Source organism: Salvelinus namaycush, chromosome 9 (assembly GCF_016432855.1).
Source record: "Salvelinus namaycush isolate Seneca chromosome 9, SaNama_1.0, whole genome shotgun sequence".
Taxonomy (NCBI): Eukaryota; Metazoa; Chordata; class Actinopteri; order Salmoniformes; family Salmonidae; genus Salvelinus; species Salvelinus namaycush.
In genome coordinates this window covers 5881196-5895227 of record NC_052315.1, presented here as the reverse complement: position 1 = coordinate 5895227, position 14032 = coordinate 5881196, and the positions used below count along the sequence as shown (strand labels likewise).

General features: G+C 43.2%; 1 protein-coding gene across 1 annotated transcript in view; it reads left to right on the top strand.

Moving 5' to 3' along the window:
- LOC120053615 (TSC22 domain family protein 2-like) overlaps window positions 1-14032 on the top strand; it is a 48682-nt gene that overhangs the window by 32319 nt on the left and 2331 nt on the right. Inside the window, exon 2 of the mRNA XM_039000756.1 lies at window positions 13486-13537. Coding sequence (XP_038856684.1) covers window positions 13486-13537 — 52 coding nt within the window. The remainder of the gene's footprint in view (window positions 1-13485; window positions 13538-14032) is intronic.

The following is a 14032-nucleotide window of genomic DNA, read 5'->3' as shown; positions in this document are numbered from 1 at the left end:
GTTTCCCTCTCAAGTCCAACCAACTCATCTCTTGACTCGAGGAGAGCGGGCCAGCAAAATACCTCTTGCAGGTATAGGACAGTGTAACATGTTATTGACGCCACATTAACTTATGTATAGACATTTTTTAATTGTTGATTTGACTGACAGTAATCGCTTTCTTGTTCACTCCAGGTGGCAGAGCATCCAGAAAGACGCAATATGAGCGGTAACAACACAGGGAAAAGGCTGCAAGGGAGAATATAAAGGAGCTTGGTGAATTCACCATGTGGTCTCAAGAAAGGCAGGTCGAGATGGACTGGCAGCTTGTGTTACACTACATAACGGCAGAAAAGTTTATGCTCGGAAGCGCTGGCCTGATACCCCACGCACCTGCTCCTCAGCAGGCTCCTGTGCAGAGCCAATCCAGGATGTCACTGCTTCAGGGTCAGGAGCCAGCGTACAGCAGCACTCCTGTATGGCTTCAGACCACCATCTCAAAGACAATCCAGCCTGGGACACAATTATTATTATTATTGGCTGTTTCCCATTTCACCCTGAACAGACAACACACTGAAGAAAGCGAAAGCTGAAACGACTGCATGTTATTCTCGTAATGCATTAAATAAACATGTATATACAGTGCTAGTTGAATGAGTAGGTGTATCCAAACTTTTAAGAGTTTCCTTATTTTTACTATTTTCTACATTGTAGAATAATAGTGTAGACAAACTATGAAATAACACCCATGGAATCATGTAGTAACCAAAAAAGTGTTAAACAAATCAAAAAATATATTTTATATTTGAGATTCTTCAAAGTAGCCACCCGTTGCCTTGACGACAGCTCTGCACACTCTTAGAATTCTACTAACAAGTTTTTGTACAGCACTTTGAGATATCAGCTGATGTAAGAAGGGCTATATAAATACATTTGATTTGATTACCTTGACTGGTGGTCGACGACCCCTTGTTGAATAATCAAATCAAAGTTTATTTGTCACGTGCGCCGAATACAACAGGTGTAGTAGACCTTACAGTGAAATGCTTACTTACAGGCTCTAACCAACAGTGCAAAAAAAAGGTATTGGGTAATTTAAATAAATGAAAACAACAGTAAAAAAAGACAGTGAAAAATTACAGTAGCGAGGCTATATACAGGCACCGGTTAGTCGGGCTGATTGAAGTAGTATGTAGATATGGTTAAAGTGACATTTGCATATATGATAAACCGAGAGTAGCAGTAGCGTAAAAGCCAACCCTTCCGATATAAGTAGTCTGTGTGACTGTCGAGTGGTGGGCTTATGATGGGTAAATGGGACCCGACTAGGGCACCTACACATTGAGGTGATCCAAGATCAAGTTGCCTGAATCCCCGGGCATATATATATAAAAGTATGTGGACACCCTTTCAAATGAGTAGATTCGGTTATTTCAGCCACACCCGTTGCTGACGGGTGTAAAAAAATCTTAACACAAAGACATGCAGTCTCCAAAGACACACATTGGCAGTAGAATGGTCTTACTGAAAAGCTCAGTGACGTTCAACGTGGCACTGTCATAGGACGCCATCTTTCCAACAAGTCATTTTATCAAATTTATGCCCTGCTAGAGCTGCCCCGGTCAACTGTAAGTGCTGTTATTGTGAAGTGGAAACGTCTCTAGGAGCAACAACGGCTCAGCCGCGAAGTGGTAGGCTACAGAAGTGTATAAAAATCTTTCGTCACAAAACTCACTACCGAGTTCCAAACTGCCTCTGGAAGTGATGTCAGCACAAGAACTGTTCGTCGGGAGCTTCGTGAAATGGGTTCCCATGGCCGAGCAGCACATACATGCAGAAGATCACCATGCGCAATGCCAAGCATTGGCTGGAGTGTTGTAAAGCTCGCCACCATTGGACTATGGAGCAGTGGAAACGCTTTCTCTGGAGTGATGAATAACACTTCACCATCTGGTAGTCTGACGAACAAATCTGGGTTTGGCGGAGGCCAGGAGAATGCGCCCTGCCTGAACGCATAGTGCCAACTGTAATGTTTGGTGGAAGAGGAATAATGGTCTGGGGCTGTTATTCATGGTTCGGGCTAGGCGTCACAAATGTTCTACTGGCTGAATGGAATCAAGTTCCCGCAGCAATGTTCCAACATCTAATGGAAAGCCTTCCCAGAAGAGTGGAGGCTGTTATAGCAGCAATGTTCCAACATCTAGTGGAAAGCCTTCCCAGAAGAGTGGAGGCTGTTATAGCAGCAATGTTCCAACATCTGGTGGAAAGCCTTCCCAGAAGAGTGGAGGCTGTTATAGCAGCAAAGGGGGGGGACCAACTCCATATTAATGCCCATGATTTTGGAATGAGATGTTCGACGACCAGGTGTCCACATACTTTTGGTCATGTAGTGTACTTCTTGACGGGTAGAACAGACTTACCTGTAGCCAAAATTACATGTACTTGTCTCTGTATGGACCTCTTTAAGGCCATGTGTCAATGTCGCTATTCATTTAAAAACCTACCTAACAGGAATGTCAACATTTATACCATCAGCAGCACTTGTTCCCTGGAGAGCGCCATGTAGGATCTAAGGAAAACGCAAAATACGTCAGCCAGTTGATACACATTCCAGGTCATGGGGCTACGTGCGTACATGCCGCTTCAAGCCCCCCAAACCCCCTCTCGGTACATGATGTTCCCGTTGCTTATGTAAATTGAAAAGTTTATGTCGGTATTATGTAAATTGAAACTTTGTTTTTATTTTATTTTTTAAAAGTTACGCACACAAAAAATACAAAAGAATACATAAACCTAACAGACGGGTGGGGGGTATTACATATCAAGATTACTTTTCAATTCGTTAAATACTTTTATGGTGCGTATTGTTTTTACATTTTACTGATCATGTCAAAATAGAATTTAAACATTATCTTAAATAGTGTGAAGAGGAGTTTGTCCACTTCATTTTATGGATAAGGAATCTTCCATGAAAGATAAACAAATGAACATTGAAACTTTGTTACGATGCCTCTGCTTCGCCTCTCTTCAATCTGAATAAGCTCTAAATGTTCCCCCTGGCTCTCTGTAAAGGTAAACATTAGCCCAATAGCCCTCACAGTACCCCTAGAAGACTGCCCTCTGGGCAGGTTTGTATTGGGCTGTTTACTTACATAATGGGCAGCATCAATTAAGATAGTGGAGGAGCAAAGCTGGTTTATAACAATGTTTTTTTTTTTGTCTTGCTTGACGATTTTATATTTACCATGCAGGACCATTGTCCCTTTCAGTCGTCTGGTCTTGAGTGAACAAATGGCTAGACATGAATGGTCTATTTAACATTAACATACCTGATTAACTAGGCTTCTGTTCTGTTTGACATAGTTCATAGTCAACTGAAGTAGTTTTGTTGACTTTGATTTAGGTGAGGATAATGGCTAATAACTCACTCTGCTGAAGACATCTGGTTAAAGTGAGGATAATGGCTAACTCTGGAGACGTGGTTTAGATGAGGATAATGGCTAACTCTGACGTCATTTGGTTTAGGTGAGGATAATGGCTAATAACTCAGCTGACATCATCTGGTTTAGCGACTGTAGTGCAGCTGTTGAGAAGAAGAGAGGCCCATATGCGGTAAACTCCTAGTATAAATAAGGTTTCCCCCATATGCTGTAAACTCTGTCGATAGGCCCTAATTTGAGCCAGTGGCCCCGTACTACTATGGCTGACCTTGTAAAACAACACATTTCATTGCTTTTGCTCAATAAAATGTTTTAAACTTTACGACTGGTGTGAGGAGTATAAACATAACAAATACATCGCAGATCATACTTGCAAAGACTAGGCCGCTATAGCGGGTAGAAGCGTTGAGCCAGTAACCGAAGGCAGTTAACCCACTGTTCCCCGGGCGACCGAAGACATGGATGTCGATTTTTAAGGCAACCCTCCGCACCTCTCTAATACAGAGGGGTTGGGTTAAATGCGGAAGACACATTTCAGTTGGTGAAATCTAAGTTTATTAGTCACATGCGCCGAATACAACAGGTGAACTAGAACTCAATTGATTGAACATGAAATTGATTTGAATCTGATTTAAATAAACAGGCATATATGTATATATACACAGTGAAATGCTTACTTACAAGCCCTTAACCAACAATGCAGTTAAAAAAAGAATAAGAAATACAAGTGACAAGTAATTAAAGAGCAGCAGTAAAATAACAATCGCGAGACTATATACAGGGGAGTACCGGTACAGAGTCAATAACCGGGCTCCGGTTAGTTGAGCTAATATGTACATGCAGGTAGAGTTATTAGTGACTATGCATAGATGAAAACAGAGTAGCAGCGGTGTAAAAGAGGGGGAGCAAATGCAAATAGTCTGGGTGGCCATTTGATTAGATGTTCAGGAGTCTTGTGGCTTGGGGGTAGAAGCTGTTTAGAAGCGTTTTGGACCTAGACTTGGCGCTCAGGTACCGTTTGCCGTGCGTTAGCAGAGAGAACAGTCTATGACTAGGGTAGGTGGAGTCTTTGACAATTTTTAGGGCATTCCGCTGACTGTGCCTGGTATAGAGGTCCTGGATGGCAGGAAGCTTGACCCCAGTGATGTACTGGGCCGTACGCACTACCCTCTGTAGTGCCTTGCGGTCGGAGGCTGAGCAGTTGCCATACCAGGCAGTGATGCAACCAGTCAAGATGCTCTCGATGGTGCAGCTGTAGAACCTTTTGCTGATCTGAGGACCCATGCCAAATCATTTCAGTCTCCTGAGGGGGAATAGGTTATGTTGTGCCCTCTTCACGACTGTCTTGGTGTGCTTGGACCATGTTCGTTTGTTGGTGACGTGGACACCAAGGAACTTGAAGCTCTCGACCTGCTCCACTACAGCCCCGTCGATGAGAATGGGGGCGTGCTCGGTCCTCCTTTTCCTGTAGTCCACAATCCTCTCCTTTGTCTTGATCATGTTGAGGGAGAGGTTGTTGTCCTGGCACCACGCGGCCAGGTTTCTGACCTCCTCCCTATAGGCTGTCTCGTTGTTGTAGGTGATCAGGCATACCACTGTTGTCATCAGCAGACTTAATGATGGTGTTGGAGTCGTGCCTGGCTGTGCAGTCATGACTGAACAGGGAGTACAGGATGGGACTGAGCACGCACCTGAGCACGCACGGCCCTGTACTTATTGATGAAGCCAATGACTGATGTGGTGTACTCCTCAATGCCATCGAAGGAATCCCGGAACATATTCTAGTCTGTGCAAACAACACAGTCCTGTAGCTTAGCATCAGCTTAATCTGAATACATTTTTACTGACCGAGTCACTGGTACTTCCTGCTTTAATTTTTGCTTGTAAGGGGGTATCAGGAGGATAGAATTATGGTCAGATTTGCCCAAATGGAGGGCGAGGGAGAGCTTTTGTATGCGTCTCTGAGGTGTAAAGGTGGTCCAGAGTTGTTTTCCCCTCTGGTTGCACATTTAACATGCTGATAGAAATTTGGTAAGACAGATTTAAGTTTCCCTGTATTCAAGTCCCCAACTACTAGATTTGCTGCCTCTGGGTGAGTGTTTTCCTGTTTGCTTAGGGTGGAATACAGCTCATTCAGTGCGGTCTTAGTGCCAGCATCAGTCTGTCGTGGTATGTAGACAGCTACGAAAAATACAGATAAACTCTAGGTAGATAGTGTGGTATACAGCTTATCATGAGATACTCTACCTCAGGCGAGCAAAACCTTGAGACTTCCTTAGATAGTGTACCAGCTGTTATTTACAAAAATGCGTTGTCCGCCGCCCCTTGTCTTACCAGACGTCGCTGTTCTATCCTGCCGGTGCAGCGTATAACCAGCCAGCTGTATGTTAATGTTGTCGTTCAGCCACGACTCCGTGAAGCATAAGATATTAGTTTTGAATGTCCCGTTGGTAGATTAATCTTCTGTGTAGGTCACCTATTTTATTGTTCAAAGATTGCACGTTTGCTAGCAGAATGGAAGGAAGTGGGGGTTTATTCGATCGCCTACGAATTCTCAGAAGGCAGCCCCGCCCTCTGGCCCCTTTTTCTCCACCTTCTCTTCACACAAGTCACAGGGATGTGGGCCTGTTCCTGAGAAAGCAGTATATCATTCAGGTCGGGCTCGTCAGACTCGTTAAAGGGAAAAAAAGGATTCTGCCGGTCCATGGTGATTAATCGCAGTTCTGATGTCCAGAAGTTATTTTCAGTCATAAGAGATGGTATCAGCAACATTATGTACAAAATAAGTTACAAACAACGCAAAGAATCCAAAAAAAACAAACACAATTGGTTAGGAATACGTAAAACGTCAGCCTTGTTCTCCGGCGCCGTCTTGTTGCATTCGTACAAGTGACTGGGTGTATCGCCCTTTCCCTATCATACACCCCAGGTTTCGCGCTTCATTCTCTCTTGTGCCTTGTATCCCCCGTAGTTGCAACGCGATCACACCAGTTAGACTTCAGTATTCAATGATTGTCCCTCGTCCCCAGGACATTGGATGATGCCTTTTTAATACCGTCCACTAGGTGCAACTTAACTGTCATTTATTTTTTTAATGCTTAACCTTGAAGTATTTTCTGTTTTAACAACTTGAACCATTTACCTACTTTCACTTCACCCACAGATGTTTGTCCCACCGGACAAACATTGAATACCAAAGTGAGATCTTGCTGCTAGTCGAGCCGACCATGTCAAACCGCACTGCTGTTTCATCCATGGCAATAAAGTTTGGTATTCTTTCTCTCCTCTGTTGCTCAATCTTTACAGTACTCACTGAAGTTAACTCGTAAACAATTCATTTAGACCAGTGTTTATTTGCTGAAACGTGTGCCAGCTATTTTAAGGGACAGGCGGCTATTTGAGAGACTGCGTCAGTCAGTGATCTCTTAAACCCCCCCATTGGTCGAGGGGTTGAAGTATGATTTGTTCAGCTGCCGCTGCCTGGTGTGGTGTTCTGCAGGGCGAAGTGTGCCTGTGCATCTGTCCCCTGTTGAAGAACTAATTCGATGTTTCATCTCTGAAAGCATGTATTCTCTGTTTTTGTGTCCCTGGTATCCGGTCAGCACCCCTGACCTAAATGTGGGGTGTTGTGGTTCTGCCGATTCCCCGTCGGGAGTGAGGTGACTTGGATGTTTGGGTTTGCGTCACGGGGGTGATACATGTGTGGGTGCGTTGTGTTGGGAGGTCTGGGGGTGACTGGAATGTCTGCTGTTGTGTTCCTGGCGCGGGGGGGGCACACGCACGTGCACTGTTGTGGTCAGAACAGGTCCTTGTTGTGGGTGGCACACAGAGCAAGCCGTGTCTCTTTATATAAACGGCCCATAGGTCCCCTCCCGTAATGAAATGTACCGGCCGCCTTGTTTTCCTTTTAGATTTGGCTGCCAGTGTCTGCCCTCCTGTTAACCCCTCCCTGTCCATCATCCTTCCCCAGCTCCTATTGGGACATTGCCGACTGCTGTCTCTGTGTTATGGATAAACGCATTCCATACTCAGTTGTTGGGCATTCTGTTTCCTCCTTTGTCCTGGATGTGTTAATTGGTCGGTTCAAAGGGGGAAGAATGTGCTGTTCTCTCCTTGTTTATCAACCAGTCAGATTTAAATTAACTCAGGCCCCTGTGTGGAATGCGGTCACTTCATTTAGCTGTCTCGCATGTTATCATGGACCTGTTGGCATCGCATTCCCCTCAGTCCCTGGTCTGTATAGCTGTAGTATGCATAGCCAACATAACAAAGTCCAATGCATACCAAAAATGTTTACAGTAGGTAATCACAGCAAGAAGTATGTCTCCCCAGTTGTCCACTGTTGAGTAGAGACACTGGGAAAGGTAAAACGATCCACATTTTCCCATATTTTGATACCTGATTTTTGATGGTTGGATGTTTGCATTTTGAAACAGCCACAGAAGACTGGACAGTAAGGACCTTGGTGACATGAGGAAAGTTGTTGGATATTTGATTTGTTTAATTCAGGGGTTCCCAAACTTTTTTGTCCCGCGACCCCATTTTGATAGGAAAATGTTTCCGTGGCCCCACCATGTACAAAAAACTAAGTTATGTAATTAGCTGCCAAAGTTTACTTTTTACAATTTGGGCTATGAGTCTATTAAAAATCAGTCTGACACTATGTCAATCTCAAGATGGTATGATTTGAAGTGACTGATGCATCATAAAGGTATTGGGAAATTCAGAAGATCATTAGACAATGTTGTATGATCTTCTGTGTAGAAAATAACATAAAATATGGATGCTATTTCCCCCCTGTCAGATTCAGTGCCTGGTCTTGTTCTAACAGCTTGTAGACATAGTAGAGGGAAGCAGTATGTACAGTTGAAGTCGGAAGTTTACATACACTTAGGTTGGAGTCATTAACTCGTTTTTCAACCACTCCACAAATTTCGTGTTAACAAACTATAGTTTTGGCCAGTCGGTTAGGACAGCTACTTTGTGCATGACACAAGTAATTTTCCCCAACAATTGTTTACAGACAGATTATTTCACTTATAATTCACTGTATCACAATTCCAGTGGGTCAGAAGTTTACATAGACTAAGTTGACTGTGCTTTTAAACAGCGTGGAAATTGCCAGGAAATGATGTCATGGCTTTAGAAGCTTCTGTTAGGCTAATTGACATCATTTGAGTCAATTGGAGGTGTACCTGTGGATGTATTTCAAGGCCTACCTTCGAACTCAGTGTCTCTTTGCTTGACATCATGGGAAAATTGTAGACCTCCACAAGTCTGGTTCATCCTTGGGAGCAATTTCCAAAACGCCTGAAGGTACCACGTTCATCTGTACAAACAATAGTACGCAAGTATAAACACCATGGGACCACGCAGCCGTCATACCGCTCAGGAAGGAGACACGTTCTGTCTCCTAGAGATTAACGTACTTTGGTGCGAAAAGTGCAAATCAATCCCAGAACAACAGCAAAGGACCTTGTGAAGATGCTGGAGGAAACGGGTATAAAAGTATCTATATCCAAAGTAAAACGAGTCCTATACCGACATAACCTGAAAGGCCACTCGGCAAGGAAGAAGCCACTGCTCCACATCCGCCATAAAAAAGACCGACTACGGTTTGAAAATGCACATGGGGACAGAGATCGTACTTTTTGGAGAAATGTCCATTGGTCTGATGAAACAAAAATGGAACTGTTTGGCCATAATGACCATCGTTTTGTTTGGAGGAAAAAGGGGGATGCTTGCAAGGCGAAGAACACCATCCCAACCGTGAAGCACAGGGGTGGCAGCGTCATGTTGTTGGGGTGCTTTGCTGCAGGAGGGACTGGTGCACGTCACAAAATAGATGGCATCACGAGGAAAGAAAATGATGTGGATATATTGAAGCAACATCTCAAGACATCAGTCAGGAAGTTAAAGCTTGGTTGCAAATGGGTCTTCCAAATGGACAATGACCCCAAGCATATTTCCAATGTAGTGGCAAAATGGCTTAAGGACAACAAAGTCAATGTATTGCAGTGGCCATCACAAAGACCTGACCTCAATCCTATAGAAAAATTTGTGGCCAGAACTGAAAAAGCGTGTGCGAGCAAGGAGGCCTACAAACCTGACTCGGTTACACCAGCTCTGTCAGGAGGAATGGGCCAAAATTCACCCAACTTATTGTTGGAAGCTTGTGGAAGGCTACCTGAAATGTTTGACCCAAGTTATACAATTTAAAGGCAATGCTACCAAATACTAATTGAGTGTATTTAAACTTCTGACCCACTGGGAATGTGATGAAATAAATAAATCTGAGTTTACATTCACCTTATACAATTACATTTAAACTTCTGACTTCAACTGTATGTACGTGTTCTTCTCTCTTCTTCTCTAGTCTTCTCTCTCAGTGATGGGGTCATAATATTTTGTAGCTTAAACCATTGAAAATAAACACAAATGTAGGAAGAAAACAGAAACCGCTCTGTTTCCAACCACATCTAGCTGCTACCGGAGGGTTGGAACTCCCATCTCGGGAGTTGGGGCGGCAGGGTAGCCTAGTGGTTAGAGCGTTGAGCTAGTAACCGAAAGGTTGCTAGTTCGAATCCCCGAGCTTACAAGGTACAAATCTGTCGTTCTGCCCCTGAACAAGGCAGTTAACCACTAGGCCCACTGTTCCTAGGCCGTCATTGAAAATAAGAATTAGTTCTTAACTGACTTGCTTGGTTAAATTAAAGGTAAAATAAAATCTCAAATGACTCAATTACGCAACCAGGAAATGGCAGAGCGATTTCTGCATTACACCTTTTTTAAAGTGATACAAATTGGACATGTAGTCATTAACAAGACCTTGAATGTTTTACAAATAAAATTGTCTTTACTCAAAACATTAGGGGTCATATTAGTGTGTAGCCCAAACTGTTCAGATGCTACAGACAGAAGTTGGCATATCGGCTGTACCGACTTCAGACAAGTCCCAAGATGCTTGTGGGGGTCGTAGAGCGAAACGAAGAACACCATCGTGATCGAGAGAGTCATCCTTCCGTAAAGGGCTCATAATAGTTTGGGGTCATAACCGTTCGGACGCTACAGACTATTTTTCGGGATGTCTCATGACGCCTTTCACCTCAGAAGTAGAAGTGTTACATAGGCGGATGCGGTGGATTGAAACAAATCCAATACAAAGAAACATATCTAGATTAAATTGACTAGATTTCTTTAAAAAATAAAATAATTATATGATAATTATATTTCCGCAGTGGCGTGGATATTGACTTTAGTGGGTTTTAAGTCAAGTGTAGGCGAAGAAAATGATCAGGCCCACACAACCTGAAAATAGTATCACCCTGAAATACCATATTGATATTTGATAACCAAAGTAAGTGCCACAATTTGGGCTTGATACAAATCAAACATGCACATACTTGAGAGATTATTATTATTATTTCATTTTTTCACCTTTTATTTAACCAGGTAAGCTCGTTGAGAACAAGTTCTCATTTACAACATGTGACCTGGCTAAGATCAAGCAAAGCATGAGTAAACTTAAGTTGATTGATAAAGGTGTGGTTTAACACATGCAGTGTGAGATTACGTTTTGCAGCAGCAGTAAGTAAATATGATTATATTAAGCCTGCCACTGAGTAGACAAATTAGAATGTAGACGCACCAAACTCCTCCCCTAACATTCTTCCAGGCAAGTCCATGTGATGTAAAACGCTTTTAAAGACTGGAGACACTCGTTCCCATCAAAAACACTGATATACCTACGAGTCAGAGAGAGAGAGACCGTGGACTCTTCTTTTGACTTTTCTGAGAGTTGTAATTTGGGAAGTTTTGTTCACCATGCGTTGCGAAAGGAGCTACAGTCTTCCCTACTCGCCAGGATCCTCACCGACAAATTCAGAACGTGTGGTTTGTTACAGAGCACGATGCAGGTAATAGTGTTGAGTATTTGGACATACTGTATTTGGAGGCTATTTCCTCATTGTGTAGCTGTCTTTACTATTCTATTAGACGCATCATCTATGCGGGATTTTTTAAAACTAATTTGCTTGTGCTCTTGCTCTATATATTGTCAGTTAGAAGGACATAGTTGCGAATGTACCCTGGATAATAGTTGCTGTATCTGCTTGTTGGTACCTGTTATCTCCACGGCATTGTTAGCAATTGTATCAAGTTTGAGAGCCGCAGTGATTTAAGTGCTTTGGCTACTTTGTAGCATTTAGTAGCTTCAATGTGGTGTTGTGACTGTCTCTCTGTCCGTCCTCTCGTCGCCCTGTTGAGCTTCAGTCAGTCATGTAGGCTACATAGCCTTAGGGGTACAGTGCGCCCTCTCTGCACGTCCACTCATCGCCTTGCTGAGCTGCAGCGAGTCACGTAGCCTACATAGCCGTGGGGATACAATGGTCGCCGACGATTGATCGATTACTTGTTTACATTGAATGGAGGAGCCAAAGACATTAATGGAGTACTCGGGACCTAATTTGAAAAGGATCTTGTCAACCGTTTGGCGAATTGTTAGTTAAATTGCGCGCCAGCATAATTTTAGTCAACAGTTGAATTATATGCCGACACACACTCACTCAACCTCTCTCACACACACAAACATGTAGACACTTATCCCATGCGGACGATGCGCTCTAAGTCCTAACTATAAAGGGACATTTGATACATATGAACATTGATCAGCAAATTAATGTTCTGTATCCTGTTCATGTTTGAAGTATAGCGAGGAAACCTAAAACTTTCACTGTATTTGGAGAGCAGAACAGCATGGATCGTATAGTTTCACCTCACCCATGCATGTGGAGGAATAATACAGTTGAATTTATTCAGCAGGATCAGTAAAATATTAAAATACACAATTACAGACCTGGACAATATGTTGTCTTGCCAGTGCACCTTCTAGCGGCGTGTTGCGCGAAAGCGCCTTTGTTCAGATGGGGCGGTGTAGTCAGTGCACGACAGGCATCGACCGGGCGTTGCTAAAGGGATCAGAAACGCAACCTTTTGGGGGGGTTAAATAGAGATTTATGAGATTATTTAATGTGTCTACGAGACGTTGGCCACTGAACGACGTGAGTATAATGCATTTTCTACAAGGGTAATACGCTAAACGGAGCAAGGGAGAAGTGTCGGTAACCGCCATAAAAGGGTACACAGTATGCTGTGTATTCGACTCTAGGCTGTGTCGCCTAGACAACAAAACATTGCAAAATAAAATACTATCCTCAAATCGATGTCGACACAAAGCATGTCAAAACATGATATGTATATATTGTATTACATCTGACATAATTATTTGGAGAATGGTGTTTTAAAAACGTTTTTTTCACGTCACATGGTGTTGTGACCAATGCGCAGTTTTTACACGTGCATCAAAATTAAATGTACCTTTTGTGAGATACACATTATAAACGTAAATAATGTTATCAAATAATAATGGGATCAGTTGTTCTGTTTTGTATGGCATGCTGTTCTGTCGCTAGAATGCAGCGACCAGTTGCCCACGCATTTTTATATTCTACAGTATAACAATTTTATGCAAATGTACTTATTCCCTTATCCTTAGGATATGTTTGCACTTGATTATGTATCATATTGGAGTAAATGTGCAGCTGAAATGCGTCATGTGCGACTCACGTTGGCCCTGGGCCTATTGGAAGTGCACAGTATCATGAAACGATTACTTTCCATACAATGGAGCGTCATTTTGCATAGCCCTTTCAGCACTGGGTTCTGTGCTGTAAACCTAACCCCCCCCCATAAACATCTGTGCTGCTTAAACCCCTTTATATGTTCAACTAGCCTAAATCCCAATTGCATATAGCCTGTTTTTTAAGTTTTTTTAACAGTATTAAGAGGCAGGCAGCATTCTTCTACATGCTGGAAAAGCAGACTGTCAATTGTGGTTTTTAAACAGGACTGTGCCTAAATCCCTGCATTACGCTGCATGGGGAAACAGAAATGTACATTGGAATGTGTCGTAGAGGATTGATGATTCTCTTCAAAGCAATTCGGGGGGCCTTTTTCCTCATTCCTTCGGTATGTTGACATTCTTTTCTCTCTGACTCTTTCTCCACAGATCTTCTGGAGCCAGTGTTGTAGCCATCGATAACAAGATCGAGCAAGCGATGGTGAGTGCATCTCTAGTTCTGCATTTTTCTACCCATTAGCTAGGCACTACTAACGTATTGAAAAGTTGATGGCGATGCCTTTTGACCTGAAGTCAGTGGTAAAACTTGACATGGTAGTATCTCTGTCTTGCTAGCCCTCTGATGTAACCCCTCCCATGATATGGTAGTATCTCTGTCTTGCTAGCCCTCTGACCCCTCACATCATATGACATGGTAGTATCTGTCTTGCTAGCCCTCTGACCCCTCACAAAGTATGACATGGTAGGATCTCTGTCTTGCTAGCCCTCTGACCCCTCCCATGATATGGTAGTATCTCTGTCTTGCTAGCCCTCTGACCCCTCACATCGTATGACATGGTAGGATCTCTGTCTTGCTAGCCCTCTGACCCCTCCCATGATATGGTAGTATCTCTGTCTTGCTAGCCCTTTGACCCCTCACATCGTATGACATGGTAGTATCTGTCTTGCTAGCCCTCTGACCCCTCACATCTCTGTA